General features: G+C 36.0%; 2 protein-coding genes across 2 annotated transcripts in view; one reads left to right on the forward strand and one right to left on the reverse strand.

Annotated features, from left to right (window-relative positions):
- Positions 1 to 6280: 6280 nt before the first annotated feature.
- slc35g2a (solute carrier family 35 member G2a) lies at positions 6281 to 9037 on the reverse strand. The gene is made up of 2 exons (XM_065276324.2): positions 8772 to 9037; positions 6281 to 7859 (listed from the first exon to the last, which is right to left on the reverse strand). Exon 2 carries the CDS (start codon positions 7827 to 7829, stop codon positions 6582 to 6584), a length of 1248 nt encoding a protein of 415 aa, XP_065132396.1. The 5' UTR covers positions 7830 to 7859; positions 8772 to 9037; the 3' UTR covers positions 6281 to 6581.
- Positions 9038 to 18507: 9470 nt separating this feature from the next.
- stag1a (STAG1 cohesin complex component a) overlaps positions 18508 to 20478 on the forward strand; it is a 62461-nt gene continuing 60490 nt past the window's right edge. Inside the window, exon 1 of the mRNA XM_065276325.2 lies at positions 18508 to 18693. The gene's annotated coding sequence lies outside the window, so the exon portion shown is untranslated. The remainder of the gene's footprint in view (positions 18694 to 20478) is intronic.

Below are 20478 nucleotides of genomic sequence, written 5' to 3' on the forward strand. Positions count from 1 at the left end.
ATTTTATTGTACTTGGTTAACAACACACACAGGTCAAAGTACATACAGCTCAAAGGACATTCCAAGCTTGGCCAATGTACATAAAAATATATAAACTCTTGCAAACCTACAGATACCTGCAGCAAACTAAGCAGCTGTTAATGTACACAGCCACTGCATTCTCAAACAGTTAATCCGGTCCCGCACAGGGTTTAGATTAATCCACGACTAGGCCTGTGCATGCTGATTAATTGTATAATTGGAATGTACTGTAAGTTGAAGTATCCTTTAAAGGAACACGCCCACATTTTGGTAATTTAGCTTATTCACCGTATCCCCCAGAGTTAGATAAGTCCATAAATACCTTTTTAATCTCTGTGCGTGCTGTAACTTTGTCTGACGCAGCCCCCGCTAGCCTAGCTTAGCACAATGACTGGAAGTGAATGGCTCCAGCTAGCATACTGCTCCCAATAAGTGACAAATAACGTGAACATTTTCCTATTACTGTGTTGTGATTTGTATAGTCACAGTGTGTACAAATATCAAGGTGATATGAGACACAGCGATCTTTTAACAGTATACATACTGAGAACTATATTCTCAGAAGGCGAAGCACTGCTAACGTTACTTGGGCGGAGTGATTTGCTCGCAGCACCCGAGAAGCCCCCTGGTGAGGAGCAGAGAGTTTAATCAAATCACTCCGCCCAAGTAGCAGTGCTTCACCTTCTGAGAATATAGTTCCCAGTATACTGTTAAAAGATGGCCGTGTCTCATATGACCTTGTTATTTGTTCACGGTGTGACTATACAAATCACAACACATAAATAGGAAAATGTTTGCGTTATTTTGTCACTTATTGGGAGCAGTTTGCTAGCTGGAGCCATTCCTTTCCAGTCTTTGTGCTAAGCTAAGCTAGCGGGGGCTGCGTTACAGCATGCAAGGAGATGAGAAAGGTATGTATGGACTTATCTAACTCTGGGGGATACAGTGAATAAGCTAAATAACCAAAATGTGGCCGTGTTCCTTTAAAAAGGCTCTAATACATACATAAATACATATTTATTTGAAGTATTACTTTTACTTTGGGGCTTTTTGTTTTATTTATTTATTTATTATAATTTACAGGATAATTCCATAATGCAGTGCAAAATAAATCATACATCAAACGTACATTATGATTATAATCAAATCTGCTTTTAGACAAATAACTCTTTGATAGCGATCTTCGAGCCCGCAACTGCTTTATTCTGTGTGCAACAGACAAGACAAATGATTCATTTAAAAGAGATTACCGACTCTCCCTGCAATTTCCATTTGCTCCGTCATGTTTCATTAGACAACCGAAAAAGATCAGAATTCAGAATGCAGTTCTTGTAAATCGATTTTCGCCTTACTGTAGCAGCTTCAAAGGAAGGAAAACAGAGCCCATGAAATTAAATCGCGAACAATTTGGTGCTTGTGACCCATCCAAAACCTACAAATACATGGCAGCTGTTTACTAGAGCAATTGCCTGCAGGTACACTTTACTGAAAATACAGGCCAAAGTGTTGTTTGTGTTGATTATATGCCACCGACAGGGTGGAATAACAAAGACACATCCAAAAAATCTAAATCTTTTAGTCTTCTAATATACTTCTAGTTTTATCAGTAAGCAGCAATCAATAACCTTATTATCACCAATTATATTTAAGAATGGCCCCATTACAATGAGTATAGTCAGGCTGCACTTTATCAAAAAATTTGACAAATGTTTTCAGTTAACTGCTAGACCATTACATCATTTGAACTTCTGGCAATCTAACGTTTCTAAATTGCCAAGTATCAGAAAAGACTGGAGGATCTAATCGATGTGGTAGGCCACGTAAAAACCAAACCATGTGTGTTCTGACTCAGTGTCGGCACCGATGCCTTCTCATAATGAAACTTTGCTTTTAGCATTAGACATCTTTCACACTGTGAAGATTGTAACATTCATTAATATATGAATTTACAAGGGACAAAACTGAGACATGATTAAAGGCAGAGAGAACTTAGAGACTTACAAAGATTTAAAGAAAAAGAAGCCTGTACACTGTAAAAAGTGAAAGTTGGATTAACTTAAAAATTGTGTCAATTGTTAACACCTTAACAATTTTAGTCATCTCACTTTAAGTGAAAACTTAGCTTGAAAAAGCTTAAAGTTATTTAAGTCTTCTCAATTGAAGTTAGATCCAACTTTTACTTCTTACATTATGTACTTTAAGTGACTCACTCACTTTACTTTCTGTTGTCGGTTTTCTCTTCCTCTACAGAAATTGCTTCTCATTATTTGAAGTAAGATTCAGTCATCTGACAGAGATACTTGGAGGATGTTTTTTAATGATCCCATGTCATAGTTTGAAGATGGTTGGCTAAAGGAAAATAATAGTTATTTATTTATTTATTTATTTATTTTATCATTTGTTATTGAAGAGACTTTAAGATAGCATTATTAATTATAAATAGCATTATTAATCTAAGATCAAATCTATTGTCTTTTAAGCCTTTATAACGTTTTAATGAACAGATCTTTTAAAGGGACATTCCACTTTTTTGAAAATAGGCTCATTTTCCAGCCCCCCTACATTTAAACATTTGATTCTTACCGTTTTGGAATCCATTCAGCCGATCTCCGGGTCTGGTGCTACCACTTTTAGCATAGCTTAGCACAATCCATTGAATCTGATTAGACCATTAGCATCACGCTAAAAAAATAACCAAAGAGTTTCATTATTTTTCCTATTTTCTTGTTATTATTCCTGAAATTAAATTTCAGAATCAAATGTTTAACTCTAGGGGAGTTGGAAAATGAGCCTATTTAAAAAAAAGTGGAGTGTCCCTTTAAGCAGTGTGTTTGTGTGTACTTGATGACCAAATTTCACGACAAAGATAGTAAGTAATACCAGTATTTTTTCAGTCCCCATAAGAAAACAAGCTTATAAATCGTTCAGAATGATGTTTTTTTGAAAATCTAAAATTGCAGTTTTCTGTGAGTGTTAGGTTTATGTGTGTGCGTGTGTTTGTGTGTGTGCATTGATAAACATCACAAAATTGAGAAACTCGGACACGGAGAAAAATCGAAAGTCCATCTGTGAGTCATGTTTTGAGTAAAGGTCCACATCTGTATCTCATGAGGTCTCTAAGCAATAACTTCTCCACATTGGGAGAGCTGAACTCCAGAAACAAGCTCATGTTACAGAGAGTCAGCAGGCTGCTGTTTGAAGCACTAGCAACACTGATTGTCATAAGGGCTCGAGCTAGCCTTGTTGATTTCTCTTGGGAGAAAATAAAACGCTTTCATATGATGTGATGGCATGAAATTCAGCACTGTTAATGAAAAAGTAAACCATAAATGTTAGAGCTACTACATTCAATGGCTTTAAAGGAGTATGTGACGTGGGTAGAGATGGGCAATGTGATGACTGAGAATGGTCTGCAGACTGCAGATACCATGATATGGGTCAATTTCTTGAGATTTGAGATATGAAAGCTGATAAATAAGCTTTCCATGGATGTATGCTTTGAAAATCTGGAATCTGAGGCTGCATAAAGAAATAGCACTTAAGTTATTCTATAATTTCGATTCAATGGTTTTGAATGTATGTTTTATTTGGTATGGGCTTGAATGCGTGTGCCTGTTTACTCTTAGTTTTACGGTAATATGGAATACATGTCGTCACCTTCCTAAACTAATTGCCTAACTAGTTATTTTTTCAGGTATCTCAGAAAACACAAATAAATGGAACTTACTTCAGAGGTTGAGTAGATTTGTGTGCTTCTTGAATCATCTGCCATTTAGAAAAGCTTGTAAAATTGCCTAAGTCTCAATGTCTTTTGACGTAGGCAAAAAATACAGCCTAAAACATTTTTGTCAAAAAATGACAGGCAATTAGTTTAGGAAGGTGACGATGTGCAATTAGGAAAGGTCTAGTGAGTTTTTTTTATTTTTTAGTTAGGAAACAGGCAACACAAATGTCGGGTCAGGTGAATTTTTGACCATTTTTCTCACTTATGTAACATTTCATGCTGGATTGGAAAGAAGGTAACCTTTGTTTAGGTTGTAATATTATTTACCCATAAATGGATATTTTTTTTTTATAAAGAAAGTGTCAGAAGTGCATACAGAGGGACCACCTGTTCACTCGATCCACCGCCTTAATTTGGATTGTTAAGAACCTTTGGAAGGCCGATACAAACCCATACAATGTATTTTTTGCTTTTGCTACAAATATTCCTGTACCTGGACTGGTTTTGTTGTCCATGGTCACATATATAGATGCAGATAAAATTAGATTTTTTATTTTCTAATGTAAACAATTAAATTTATTTTATTAATGTAGTTAATGCTAGAATTTGATATATTATTTGTATTATTCTATACACTTACAAAATACACTAAAATATGTACCCCAGCTGTCACTAGGGCAGTACCTTTTCAAAAAAAAAAAAAAAAAAAATCTTTAGGTGCAAAAAAATCTTTGCACCTAAAGAGTATGCATACAAATCTCAGAGGTAGGCTTCATTTTGGTAACAAATGAATACATGTCTGTACCTAAATTTGACACCTTTTTAAAGGGTAATGCTCCAGTGACAGCACTCTAAAATGGCTGGGTTATTTTTAACCCATAATGGGTAAAATTTTAGACAGAACAACCCACTTGCTTAAAATTGACCCAATGCTAGATTGTTTAAACCCAACTGCGGGGTTATTATAAACCATGGTTGCATAACAACAACCCAACATCAGGTTATTTTTAACCCAGCATGTGTTGGGTTAATAAAACCCATCTTTCCAATATTTACTCATTATGGGTTATAAAAACAGCAGTTTTTTAGAGTGAGCTTGCGACCATTTGACTATTTTATCCTAAAAAATTTGCTGTAATTATGCAGATGGTTGCCAGTAACTTACTGTAAAAGATAAAGACTGAAAATGTTTCATGTTCATTTAACTTTGAACACACTTGCCAGTAAATAACAAATGTAAAATCTACAGTTAGTTACACTGTAAAAAAATCCTTAGAAATTACAATGTTATTGTATTGTTATTGGGTTGCCGGTAATTTACAGTAATTGTTTTTTACTGGCAAGAGTTTGTTCAAAGTTAAATACATTTTAAATATTAACAAGTCTTCATCTTTACAGAATAAAACTATACAATAAAAGCCTCATGCAAATCATTCTTCCATCATCAACCTTTTTCTGTTTTTTGCTTCAGATTTTGTTTCCCAGAATGCTTTGCTTGATGCTGTTTTTTTAGTTTTACTCTGTAAAGACATAGACTTGTAAATGTCTAATGTTCATTTACTTTGAACAAAATATTGCCAGTAAATAACATACATTTAAATCTATGGTAAGTTACAGACAACCCAGCTGCAATAACACTGTAAATTCTACTGATTTTTTTTACAGTGTACTGGCAGCTATTTGCCAGTAATACCCAGCAGTAATACTGTAATTTCTACAGAAATCTTTTACAGTGTGTGTAGATTTTTGTTATTGTTCTTTAAAAATATGAATTTACCACAGTTTAAGCTAGTTTTAAGTATATTTGGTCAGTTTTTTCCACCTATGGACACTGTGAAGAATTCCTATAGGGCAAACATTGAACTTTAATCACGGGTTTACAGCACAATGAAAACTATTAGGTTCTCATGGAAATGCACTCTAAAATTGATACATGCCTTTATTCAGTCTTTGAAAATATTTCAGTTTGAAACAGCATATTTGCTGCTCTTTTAAATCAAACAGACACAAAACAGACATTTCCACTCATATTTGGGTGTAGTTAAAGCATTCCTATTCCTGGAGAAAATCATGAATAATCCTAGATGTTTTCATGGAATAATCATGCTTTGGCTTTTTTATCCCAAGAAAATGAATGGTTTTACCGGGCACATGACATTTGCTGCATACTTTGACAAATAACTGGGACCTGCTACAATCAGTTACCTCTATTTTCTCTGTTAAAGGTCATAATGTATGTCAAATATTACATTGAAGGTTCTTGATTTCTGCTGTTGACATGTTGTTAAGTTCACAACTCCCTTAGAGTAAAGAATCCCTTATTATGCTGTAAACCATGAAAACATGTGAGAGTAGAGATCTCTACTGAAACCGGCACAAATCTCTCACTCTTGCCAGATCACATCTTAACTGATCTGGTTCATTCTGATGAGTCAGGTTGGGTCAAAAGCTTCATGTCTTAGGGCAATATTCACTACGTACCAACAGGGGGCACTCTTGACCAGACAAATTAAGTGCATTTTTCATTGTATCAACAAACTTGAGCAGCATAGATTGTTTTATTTGATGTTGAATTGTGATCGAATTTAAAAAAACAAATGTATTGTGCTAATCTGCATATGACACATGAAACATGTTTGACAGTTTAAAATAAAACCACAAAATATTTTATAATGGGTAAAAATAATGAATATCATATTTAACATTACACAATACAGCAGATAAAGACAACTTCACAAATGGCACTTAATCAATGACATAAACTTTACATAGATAATTTTCTTAAACATTCACAAAAATCTCAATCACAGAAAAGATAGCAAGATTGCTCTAAAATTCATTTTATTGGTGAGTCAAGGATTTCTTCATACTCCTCTCTTTTGCTCTTCCCCACCCAGTAAAGCTTTAAGGCGGTCAGCACGACAACACTGATGATGATGATGAGACCCCCGATGATGTCATAGACCGAGGGAACCATATGGAGAACGATAAGCTGCAGAAGCATAGCCACAACAATCTCCATGTGCTGCACGGTGCTCACGAGAGCAGGGTGAAACTTGTTGAGGGCATAGTAGACACCTAGGAACGCCACAGTGGAGCAGAGGCAGATGCCGATGAGATATCCCCACGTCTCTCCATCCAATGGAATGATGGGTTCCTGCAGGATGAACATTGTGGACACACCCCATACCGATCCTGTCCATCCAAAGGTGAAAAGGGCTGTCCACATACTCACCCGCTCTTTGATTGCCCGATATATGATCATAGACAGTGCAGCCGTTAGGCCTGCCATTACCGTCATAGTGTAGCCGAAAGCTTCTTTCCAGAAACCCAGAGCCCTGTGCTCGCCTACAATATTAGGTATCATTACCAGGCAAAGGCCAAAGACGCTACTGATGACCGTCACCACGTCTGTCATTCCCAGTCGCTCATCGATGAGTAAAAACGCCAGCATTGCGCTGAAGACCGTCGTGGTGGCCCTCCACATGATGGTGCCGTTGCTGGGTGGCACTATGGCAAAGGAGGTATACGCACAAGTGATGGAAATCACATTGCACACACCATAGAAGAAAAGACGCAGTCTGTAGCCTTTGGGCCCAAATGGGGGCTCGTGGTAATACAACACTACAGCAATGGACAGGACCTGAATGACGGAGCGGATGAAGAGGAGCTCCAGTGATGGAACCCTGGAGCGGTCAGCAGCCAGACGCGTGATGAGAGCCACACAACCGTGAGCAAGAGCCGCCCCGAACAGAGCTGCCCACGTCATGCGTGAGGCAAACACATTGGCCTCCCCGAAGCTCTGCAACTGACCTCCGACCCCTTTATCCTTCTGATCCCCGGGCAGCTTGGACCGACTGTCCAGTGCTCCGAAAAACGTTCTGCCAGGTTTACTGGAAGTAAGATTCTTCTTTTCTGAGGTCTCTTCAATAAATGAGCCAAAGTCTTCAAATGACGGGGCATCATCGTAGCCCTCATCTCCAGGTTGGGGAAAGTGAGTGGCGTATTTGACTGTAACTGTGTTGGGGTGGATTTTGACTCTCTTCTTGGAGCCAAGCAAATGCTTTGTTGGTGGCTCGTCCATTTTGGTACAAAAGCAGCTGTCGAGTGGCTCCTGAATGTAAAGGGAAGGAAGAAAGTACAGAAAATGTATAAATGCTTGTACTATAAAATATTGGCGATGTTTTGTGGTTGGGTAAATATTGGACAGAACCTATGCAGTATTTATTTATAACCAAACAGCTGGTTCTGTCCAATATTAAACCTAATGCAGATTAAAACAACCTCAAATTTTTGAGCATGGTTACATCTCTTACCTATTTGCATTCTTGCATTCAAGGAATATTTTTTATTAAATTAAAAGATACTTTACAGGGACTATCCTCAAGCAAAGCATATTTAACATAGCTTTCTGGGATACTGAAGGGTTTTTTTAGGATCTGGAACAATGACATTTGTCTTAAAATGACTCTAACCTACATAGACTTAACTGCAGACTGAAATCTAAGGCAAACCATTCTTTACGTGAACTATTAAGCCCGATTTAGATTTTGCATTATTATACTAATTTTTACGTGTAATAACAGATTATACACGTATGGTGTTTATATTGTCACCAGTAACCTTTACATTTATAAAGACCAATACATGTGTAGCTTCTATAGTTTCTCTCTACTGCGCTTGATTCAACGGATTCAATGATGTCACTTGACGCAAAAAGCAGCAGATTTTATCCAATCTTTCGTTAATGACATTCATTAAAGAGCAGCTGATCCGAGATCAGATCTGATACTTCACTAATTTTATGAATGGAGCAGAACGCGGCGCGCGCTGTCAGTCTCTAGTACTACAGATCGCTGTATCCTATTTAAATCCAACGTAGCCTGACAGTTAAATTATAGCCTAGGCTACAGTATCCCTATTATATAATATAATATATGGGTTTTATCAAGCAAATGATTTGGACATCTGTTTAAAAGCAGGTGCGCAATGACACAGAAATCAGATGTTTAACTGAACATCTCACCTGTCCTCTCAGATACCTTTCGCCATTGGAGACCCTCGAACGTACAGTATAAAATCCTTTGGCGATTGCTCTATTTTTGAGCCAATATGTTTAGTCCTCCCATGTCGTTCTGTATGTGAAAACGTTCAAACCAAGGCACCTCAATTTCTCGCAGTGGGTTTTCTCGCAGGATGCTGTCACGAAGGCAACACAGGGTTGTGAATCGAGCCTGAGATCTCAGACGAGCTGCATGCGTGAACCGTGATGAGGAGAATGTGGAGAGGCGTGCGTCATCATTCAGGAGGAGCGTGTCATTGACGCAGTACAACTTCACATAACAACCTTTGTATTCGATGATCATCTCCTCAGATAGACACGCCATTATTGCAAAGGAATAGAAATAGTTTTGATCAACCACAATATTTATTTGCATTTTCAAGGCTGCGTGAAAATAAATAAAGAATGCATACTGGTCCAGGCTTACAATATGAGTCGAAAGATTTTATTTAAAAACGCACCAACATCGCATGGGTTTGTACAGTTCTCTTATGTTTTATTAAAACCTGATTTTTATTTATTTAAAGATAAAAATTAAACTTAGCACGTATATATTCAATCATAATATTGTATCATGCTATAGGTCTGAATTTATTCTAATTAATGCAGAAATACATTTCATAACTAATTATATCCTTATAAAATATGTCGTGTATTACAAATCTGTTATTATTTAATGATTTAAATGTTGTAAACAAAATGTAATACTGTAGATTTGCAGAGCAACAAATTATGTCATTAGCGAATACATTTTTTTAAACTGCTTTGCCCTTTACAGCCTTCAAAACATGCATTCAGAATGTAACCAGATTTAAGAGCCAAGAAGTGCATCATTCATATTTCATGATATGATATGATCCCCGTGACTTCTGTTAGCATAATGAGGGAAGATCTCAGTGGGAATTGACCACCCATTAACTGCCTGATTGTTTCATAGCTGTTCATATAGACATTGTGTTAGCTTATTGCTTATTTATTTAAAAATACGATTAAAAACAACCACCAAGAGCAAAATAAGTTTATATATATATATATATATATATATATATATATATATATATATATATATTTAAATTTATATAAACTTCTTTTGCCTTATTATTAGTATTATTATTTTTATTTATTTAATTTTTTGAGAAAGACAAACAAGATACATTTACTTTGTTAATCTTTAAAAAATTTGATGTCTTTATCATGTGATGATATGAATTTGCATGAATTCGCTGTTTCTAATTAGATGTTGAATGTTGTTTAGTGTTTATAATAGCCAACACAGGCATGTGAAAATAGCAAGGCCTTGTTACCATAGTAACTGCATCAGAGAGTTCACCAGAACATGCAGTTCAGTCAAGGAGCAGTCATTTCTCTTTAAGTATTTATTTTGCTTAAAATAGTCCGCATGTGAGGCTCCCGACTGTTGGGTAAATTGGGTTTTCTTGAGTCAGACAGGAAGCTTGATGATCTCACATTCACCAAGTCATCATCAGTGTTCTATTTCTATTGATTTCACAGATTGTTGGGGTGGATCAGGAAAATGATTTTTCAAGCATCTCTTTTTACCTCTAATGGATTAGAAATGCAGATTTTATGAAACTGTGTGTCTGCTGGTGTCCATTGTACTCCAGTTATTCACCACCGTGTGTCTCAGCAGACAGATTAGTGATTGAATAATCCTCAGACACCTCCAAGCTAGTTTTCTCTTGGTGCTGTGTGGTGAATGATGGATGAAACTAATTCCACAGGCACAGAAAACAAAAGTCATAATGTCAATGTTATTATCTCTATATGGCCCAATAAAATGTGCTTTGGTGCACTTAGAGAAACACATAAGCGAAGAGAAAGCATGATTTATGTGGCATATTTATGGAGTGTTTGGTGATTTTCAATATATATTTTTTCAAAGTGTACCGTTTTTATTTACAGCAAGTCAAGTCAAGGTAAATGGAAATGGGTTAATTTATTTGTCACATGTAAAAGGGTTACTTTTTCATCATTTCACTTTCATATAACTGATAACTTGTTTACGTGCAAAAAAAGAATCACAGATAAATTTACCACAGCATGCCAAAATGCACTTAGTCAAAGTATAATGAAATACTCAGTGGATAGCACTGTTGCCTCACAGCAAGAAGATCCACGGTTCGAGCCCTGGCTAGGTCAGGTGGCTTTTTGTGCATGTTTTTCCTGTGTCGGCATAGGTTTACTCCAGGTACTCTGGTTTCCTCCCACAGGCCAAAAACATGTGGCCTGAATTGGATACCAAATTGGCCCTCCCCCAACCTGTGTATACTAACTTCTGTGGTTCAACTTGTGTATGGATTAACCGGTTCTCTCCATGAATATAGCCATAGATGCTGGAATGGCGTAAAGGATTAAGAAAGACAGAACCAAATTGCTCTAAGCAGAATGTCTAATTTCTAAGCATGTTTTAGTGCACAATTTCTATTTTCAGGTTTTTACAGATTTTGACAAATGCACAATGTATTCCAGAATCAACCCTCAGGATTTATTTTAATACTTTTAATCCAGAAATCCATGATATGTTTTTAAATTTTACGCTGAGAAAAGAGGAATAATAACATTGTAACAAAGGGACAACAACTCCTAGGCAGGAGCAGAGCCACAGTAGTCAGTAACACAGAAAAGCAGAGAAGACAATTGTATATGAATATGTAAAAGAATTCAAATAAATGTTCAAAGGAGTTCACATGCACTCTCTTAAATTTTTTTTACAAAAGCTGTCATGACAGTATCCTTTACAAAAATGCTTAATTTGTACCATTTACGTATAGATATGTATGTGTGAGATAGACAAAATTATGCACTCTTTACGTAAAAATTATCATTAAGGTACCGCCCTAGTGACAGCTTTGTTCACAGAATAATGAACAACAACATAAAATTCAATAATTTAATTACTACATTTTCCAAATAAATATATTTATTAGGGTGTTTAGGGCCATAAACAACTTTGCACCAGCAGTTCATTTATTATATTACATTTCAAAGAGTGATTTGGCTTTGACTATAATTATGGATAATATCCATAAACAGCTCATTCATATTCAGAGAGATTCACAGCCTCATTGATTTTAACAATATTGAGAAACACATCATGTAACAAGGTTTGTGACCAACAAAATATATTTCAAAAGTCGTGACTGACCCAATATTTACACACAGATTTCCTGGGTTTTCACTACACAGGCCAGATGGTTAAACTGGATTAAAGAAGCAACCTATACCTGCACTAACACTGTTTGTTTTTCCTGGGTAAACAAAACCACTCTGTAAATGAAAGCCCCACTTTCTCTATACGAGCTGCTCATAATGAAAAGGCGACAGCTTTTCTGTGTTATTTAAAAGCATTAAACACAAATCAGATCACTCGAGCAGGAAAATGTTGATAGACTACAGCAAAAGTGCCGCAGGAGAATCAATATAAAGTAAATTCTCCTTCCATACACAGAAGAGCACTTTCATTTCTGCTTAATGGATTTAATTTTTACATTTATTCATTTGGAAGATATCCTACATTTTTTTATCAGCATTTGTGTTCCCTATGAATCAAATCCACACCTTTTGTGCTGCTAGCATGAAATATTTGTTACATCTATAAATAAGAGCATCCATTTATACATCGAAGAACAACAACACATAATCTGCATTACAAACAACTGTATTTAAACTCCATGTCCATTTAAGACTGTCATTCTCTGGTAATCACAAGTGAGCTGAGAGAGAGAGAGAGAGAGAGAGAGAGAGAGAGAGAGAGAGAGAGAGAGAGAGAGAGAGAGAGAGAGAGAGATGAGGCTGTGCCTGTAGCATACAGTACAGATGTAGCTCTCTCCTGCTCATTGACATCATCATGCTGTAATTGTTACTAAAACACATAAAACTTGAGACATTTCCTGCAGGAAACACAAATTTAATCTGCAGTAAATGTAATGCTTTCCTTCGGGAGCTACAATCTAGTCAAGCAAAGGCTATTTTAGTTTTCAATTCATGCTGGAAGTAGCTGTTTAACTAGGAAATTTGTCAACATGACAGAAAACAGTTATTGTTAGGTTTCTATGGGGTAACTTCATTAAATGAATTACTGATCAGTGCATTAAATATACAATTACTTAAATACTAGCTAAGTTCAATATGCTATATATATAATAGCCTATCTTAACTTAAAAATGCAGTACTATCAAGTGGTCCCAGTTCTCTGTGTTATGCTCTGTTTGTAACAATAAACCTAACAATCTTGCAAATAAGGCAATTTATAGCATATATTTCTTAAATGGTGTGGGCTCAGCTATCGAAATAAGTACAAAGCCCTTTAGGGCTACAAAATTCTCAGATAATAAATTTTCAACAGCAGTACATCATACAAGTCCCAAGCAATGTAAATGGCCTTTGACAACATGATTTCAAAATGCTGACAGATGGTGGAGCTTGTGGGCTCTGTATGGCAGATCAGTGACAGTCCATCATGACACTGAGTGTGTATATTGCTCTCAATCTCATTCATTTTTTATTACTGCAACACCAGTGGGGGGAAAGTGACAGCTTCAAAAGCTTTATGTACAAATTATTATTTTTGCAACTGCTCATAGAGCTTGCAATGTTGCAGAGGCTATAATGTGAATTTATGGATAGCTGAAGGTATAAATCTTGTTGGTCAAAAAGTGTAAAGCAACTGTTTTCTGCATTTTCTGCACGTAAATCGTCTGTATGGGAAAAATAATGTGGCAATATAACTCAAAAAAGGCAAAACATGTTTTGATCTACACAGCTGTGAAGAATACATTTCAGATGAAAATGTTTTATGATGAAGATAAGGTTCATATTCAGCACAATGTTTAACCATGCACTCTAAAAAACAAAACTTAAGAGCAGTTTCCCAGACTAAAATGCATGTTTGGGCTACCTTAAGGTATAGTTCACCCAAAAATAAAAATTCTGTCATTATTTACTCGCTCTCATGTTGTTACAAACCTGTATACATTTATTTTTTCTGATGAACACAAAGAACATTTTGAGTTCCTAAGACCCATTTAAATCCATAGTAGGAAAATAGAATATGCAAGTGAAAATCATAAACTCATATGCATAAATTGAAGATGCAAGGTTTGTTATATAACTAGTCCTGGATTCATCTTAACCCTTTCTGGGAAACTGCCCGTTAAGGTTTTTCACAGAAACTGTTGTTAAATGTTAAACTTATCAAACCCCAAGACAGCTGTGTTTTAACTTCTTTTTAAACCACAGGTCTGTTGAATGCTGTATTCTGATTGGCTGAGAAATGTTTCGTGGGTATGCATTAAATTCTGATAACCGTACACCTAACTTGTAAATAAAAATAGGCATCAGAGCAATGTTTGTGGTAACCGTGGTATAAAAGAAATAATTGACTCCGGTCCTTTGAATTATTTGAAAATAATGCACACCCACGGTGTGCATTATTTTCTTATAATTCAATGGCCTGTCGTTAATTATTCCTTACATATAAGTCCAAAGTTTTGGGTGTTGGGTTATCTATTAATGGTCAATTCCTATTTCATTCAGTTACTCCTTGTTCCATATGGGGCATTATCATACAAAACATCACCCCAATATGCTTCATTATTGGTCACTTTGTAATAACTAGCAATGACTTTTCCCTCTTACAGGACAGGTTGGTCCAATTTTATAACACTTGTATATATAAATTTGAAACTCTTTATTGTTTAATACCAGCATCTTGGTATAAGGCCATGAGGTCAGCCGTGTGAGTTAAATAGGTTATCACTGAGTTAGGTAAGGCTGTTATATTTATTTCCACCTACACTTGCCACCCACTACTCTAACTGTCTCCTAGAGGAAGGGAAGCAGGGGATAAACCATTTTCAAGGACTTTTGGCCAGTGTAATTACATCTCCTATGTCAAGTTGCTATGGAGACAAGAGGATCAGTACAAACATTTAATGCAGTTGTTCAGAATGGCTTTGCTTAAACTTACTGCTTCTCCAAAATAAGAGTTTACAATGTCAGAAAAAAGTGTAATGAAATGTACCCTAGCTGTACACCTTTGTACCTAAAGAGTTCATAGTCACTCAAAGGTATACATACTGGTACCAAATGTTTACATATCTGTACCCTAATGGTACATATTAGGACACTTAAAGGGTTCTGACCCAGTGACAGCTGAGGTAAATATTTTTACCTTTTTTCTTTCTATCATTCTGGCCAATAGATGTGTTTTATCGTAAATAAATTATCGCTGCACCCATTGATTCTGTGCATCACTGCGCACCATCCTTAGCAACCGAAACATGTGTGAAACATTTTCTTCAGGGACTGTTTTTCCAGCAGCATGAAGGATTTTAGTTATTTTACTTCAGTGGTGTATTGAAAAAGAGACACGACTGAAGGACGTTGTTAGGCACCATGCAAAGCAAAGTGCCTGCAACCCCCTTTAGCCGTGTCTCTTTTATTTCATGTCACTCATACCTTATTACATACACATACTGTATGAATTATGCACTTTATGATGCTATCCTACCTATGGATTAATAATACCCTCAATGGTCAATCCACTACTCATACTAAAAATATAAATAGATATCAAAGAAATGTTGATACTATCCGTACAGCAAGCAATAGCCGTCATCATCTAAGTTAACCAGACCCAGTATAGTCAGTTTATGAGTGACTCACTTATAGCCAAAATAAACTTGAATTTGGTTGTTTTTGACAAAATAACTTGAAAAATGTATGAGCAAAATCAACTGTGATTACAAGCTGTTTGGTTTCATTTATTTATTTATTTCATTTGATTTTGGGCTATATGGTTAAACATTGATTATAACATTTTCAATGACTGCCCAAATTTTGCCTTGTTTTAGCCTTGACGCCTGGCTGGGCTTTATTTGGGCAGCTATTAGATGCCTTTAAATTGCTTGCTGGATTACCAAAATGTTGAGGATGACGAACCGGACTTCCTATACTTTTTGTCCCTTTATTATTTGCCAGACCAAAAAAGGTTATATAAATAGATTGCTTATGGGAACATTTGGATTGCTTATTTAAGTAACACAATGTCCAAGAGGTTTGTGCAACATTCATTGCTTTAGCCTGCATATAATCATTAAGAGCTTCTACCATTGCTGGTCCCTGATTCCCATTAGAAATAACTGCCTAGACTTTGTTAATTCCTGTCTGTCTCAAAGGAGCAACGTGTATGTGTTTATATTTATCCCCTTTAAGCAGGAAACATTTCATCAGGGTGTGTAGCAGCAAATAGGGCTCCGTTGAGAGATGATAGCAAACTACATTTGCTATATGAACTCTGGAAAATGGAACGAAGATATCTAGTTGATAAAAGACAGAAGAGGGAGTAGAGCCCAGTGAATGAGTCACCACTAAATAACATATGACACATGTAAAGCCACCTAAAATAACATTTGTCATGTCACTGAAAAAGACATCAAAATTCACTCAACACTGTGGACCATAAGATGGTTTGCTACATCAGTGACTCACTGTTTCCACCCCTCGTTACTATTTTCATTACCCTGCCTTTTGGAGAAAAAATGAGGCCTAGTTAAGTCTTTTGTCCTTCTTATACACGTGAATACAGTAACTGGATTAGAAGTACTCAAATCCATTAGCATGAAAAGCCACCATTACAGACCATCACATACACAAATAAATACATTAAAAAATGATAATCATCATTGTATATTGTGGTCGTGTCTTCCACAGTAATGGAGATATAAAACAAGGTGAATTTGTATGAGAATAAAAATGACATTAAATAACATGTGCAAATAATTTATCCTGAATTACATTAATTTTTTCTTATCACATTGGCAATGCATATCTTATTTGATAATATATGTATATCTTATTTATAAGTTGTTTTTTTATTTTTGTAATGTATGATGCTTTTAATTTATCTGTATATATAGTGCAAGATCAATGTACATCTTTCAAAATGATCTGTGGTGTTTGCATGGCTGTGAATCTGGAGAAAGTAAAGCTGGTCTGTCTTTATCAACCTTACAATTGACTCCCAGCAATGTTCTGACATCTCTAAAGAGCAAATATCATATCTGCATCTTTCTATCTCCAGGCACTCCGTATCATTTCTGGTGTAAACAGTATGAAACATTAAACCCAGCAAATAGACAAACAGAATACTGCTGCTCCCTGATACAGCCTGCTAGTGAATATCTCTGCAGTGTATAACTACTTGTTATTACATTTCATGATTCATCACATACAGTATTTAACATGCACATTGGATAGGAAAAACAAAACATATAAATAGAATTTTAGAAATTTGTTTTTTTATGTTTGTGTCGTCTAGTCACATTTTGTAATGCAAAAGATGAAATATTTAAAAATAATACTGAAAACAAAAAAATATTATGTTTATTGAATTATAAATCAATGTGAAAATACAATACAAATGGTTGCTATTGGGGTTAAGTTGCTGTCAGTCTGTACACACAGTAAGCTCTTAGATTTGTGTTGTACAAAAAATCTAATTAAACAAATCTTGTTTCAGCTGAACAACATCTGTGGTGGTCCGATGGCTTGTTTTCTTTGTGGGCATTTTATTTAATTTTAAATGACTCAACAACAGTCTGCAGGCTACAGGACAAGAGGTCAATGTTGGTGTGAACCCCAACAACATGAACATTACTTTAAAACTACTATAGTAAATTACACAAAGGTCACTATTGATTCGTCAATTAATGGTGAAGGAAAGCTTTAATATGCACAAGGAAGGTAGTCAACAAGGTTTTATTAAAACAGTGGTTCTCAAAGTTTTTCACGTCCCCACCCGAATAAAATTCATGACATAAAAGAAATCTCAAACTTAAATTTAATGAAAACAAATATATTCAATGATACAATTCAGTGCTATTGGCCTTATTTTTCTGAGAATTACACAGAATTTATTCATTTAAAGTACTTAATTTTTTTTATAAAACTGGGGCACTCCTGTCACTATCTTATGCCCCCCAAGGGGGACCGTCCCCCAGTTTGAAAAACACTGCACTGTAAAGTAACTCAAACAAAAAAATCAATTGATTAATCACTTGTATATTCTGTCAAATTTTCTCTGTCATTGAAAACATTTATCAAAGAGTCAAAAAGGGCATTCATTATATTTTATGTATTCAGAATTTAAAAACAAAAAGTTTTCTCTTGAAATATCAATAAAGCGATGGTTTACTCAAAAAAATAAATTATTTTAACACTTACTCATCCTCATGTTATTTTAATCAACACAGTATGATTTTATTTCTTTGAAGATCACAGAAGATTTTGATGAAGTTTGGTAACTAAAAAACAATGGCCCCCATTGACTTTTATTGTAGACACAACCCAATGAGATATTTCTTAAAATATCTTCTTTGGTGCTACTATAAATGACATGAGGGCGAATAAATAAAGGAGGATAGCATTTGGATGAGCTATCCTTTTCAACCGAATCAATAAATCTTATAAAGCTGACCATTTTACAAACACACAGTCAATATAAATTATGAATTGCTTCTCTTTATAATACTAAAGCAAATCAGCGCCAAATATTGAGCATTTTACCGTCTAGACTGAAGACACGCTCGGCCTGCATAAGAGGGTCTCCTCGTCCTCCCCCTCCGCCCGCAGCGCCTCTGTTGTTACCGGCTGTGTCCGCAAGAGGGCACTCGGGCTCCGGTATCAACACGCGCCATTCGATTGTGGAAAATGCCACCAGATGGCGGTTTAGGATTGCTGCTCTTCTGAAAGGCGCGGTTCCTTCTCCCGGTCCAATTTGCAATTAATAAATCCATTTATACATAAACTTTTGTCCAATTTCGAATCGCGGGAACGCCAATGTACGCGACCATGAGCACCTCAGGTGAGTTTTGTGTGTTTTTGTGCCGTTAGTGCTGTGTGAAAGCTAGCGGGTCTAGAGATTAAAGATGGAGGACAGCGGGGTTGGTGGGGGATGGGTGGCTTCTCTTCTCACACTGGCTGCATCTCCTCAGGCCAGATCCACGCATCGGCAGCCGAGCTTTAGCTGCTCATCCTCGGCTCTGCCTGCACACATGACCCGGTCGGGATGAAGTTGTATGTTTGTGCAGAAATGTGACTGACATTGCGTGTTTGCAAACGTGCAACGGCTTTGTCGCAGACAGTGAGCTGCGCTCGTTATATAAGCATCAGTTTAATGGCAAACACTGATTACTGCGGTTTTGCGCTGATGGGTTGTTAATGGTTTATATTATGATACACCAGCAGTCATAATGAAGGTCCCGTTATATGATGTGTGATATCGTCCAAAACCAAGAATAGATTTCAGAGTTTAACTTCATCAATATCTAATCTTGTGTGTTTTCCGTTATATATTCAATCATCTGAGTTTTAGTTAAGTTCAGTGTAAGATACAGTGTCTGCAAAGGTTAAAGAGCGGTACAGGTGTGATGTTGTTGCTATAATATACGCATATGCATAACGCTATGTCAATAATACAGTACGTGTGAGAGGTTTTCGCGGGTAAATGTGTGTGTATGTAAGGGGGAGGGGTTGAGTTTTCACCTTTGTTTTCATCTGTAGTTGCTGACTGAAGGGAGATTACACTTGTAGTGAAACTTCACGCTCACTGTACACATCAGTTGTGCTCTTTTACACTCTTGTCTATTTGTATTCATTTAAGGTTTTATCCCCTTTCAACTTTGCCTAGACAAGTGAGAGAGTTTTTATATTTTTAAGCACATACACAGGCTTTTTGTGTTGACGTGAGAGTCTTGTAAAACACCTGTTCAATATGTCTATCTCTCTTGAGATTTATGCTAAACTAAAGTTTTTCCTTCAGAAAGGTTTGTCAATAATTTTATAAGAATTTTATATGGCAAATTCTCAAAGCCTCTGTCTTTACAAACAAACGCTGTTATTAAGCTGAACTCTGTATAGGGTTATTATTACAATTTTTTTTATTTTGCCCATGGTTATACAACAACGATTCTTTGTTTTGCATAGGACTGGATAAAGATATATATATATTAGCTATAGACTCTTTATATAGATATAAAGAGTCAACACCATAGGAGAACTGTGTGTGTGATGGATAAGTGAAAAACTCACATCCTGTACTGATCTTTCGAAGATCTTTCATCATCAAATTCAGAGAAGCAAATTAAACTGCATTTAGACATGTTATGCTTGTTGCATATGTGTGAGGGGAAAAATGATTGTATCAAGCTGTGGCCCACAATCGTTTTTTAACATAACCTGAAATGATGAGATGAAGCGCAATGGATTTTTATCTATAACTCGCATTACATGGACGAGAAAGAACATCAAAACATGTGAATCGAACTAAAGTCGTACAATCTGCATATTTAGTTAAATAAGCTTTTTGGAAAGGTTTTGCTCATTAATGTATTTGAAAAATAATGCAATGCAAACTTGCATTGTTGTACTATTGTACACCGACAGTGCATTCCACGCTTTGACACTGCAGGTAACCTTTATATATACATAACATTATACATTTATAAAACAGTTTTTTCTTCATTGACAATTGATTAAATTGTACTTAAACTTATCATCAAGAACTAAGAAGAACTGTGGCTCCAAAATCGTCATATGAAACGAACTGTGGCATTGGTGTATTTTTGCCCCCCCCCCCCTACTTAATTCT

The sequence above is a fragment of the Paramisgurnus dabryanus genome, chromosome 6 (genome assembly GCF_030506205.2).
Source record: "Paramisgurnus dabryanus chromosome 6, PD_genome_1.1, whole genome shotgun sequence".
Lineage (NCBI taxonomy): Eukaryota > Metazoa > Chordata > Actinopteri > Cypriniformes > Cobitidae > Paramisgurnus > Paramisgurnus dabryanus.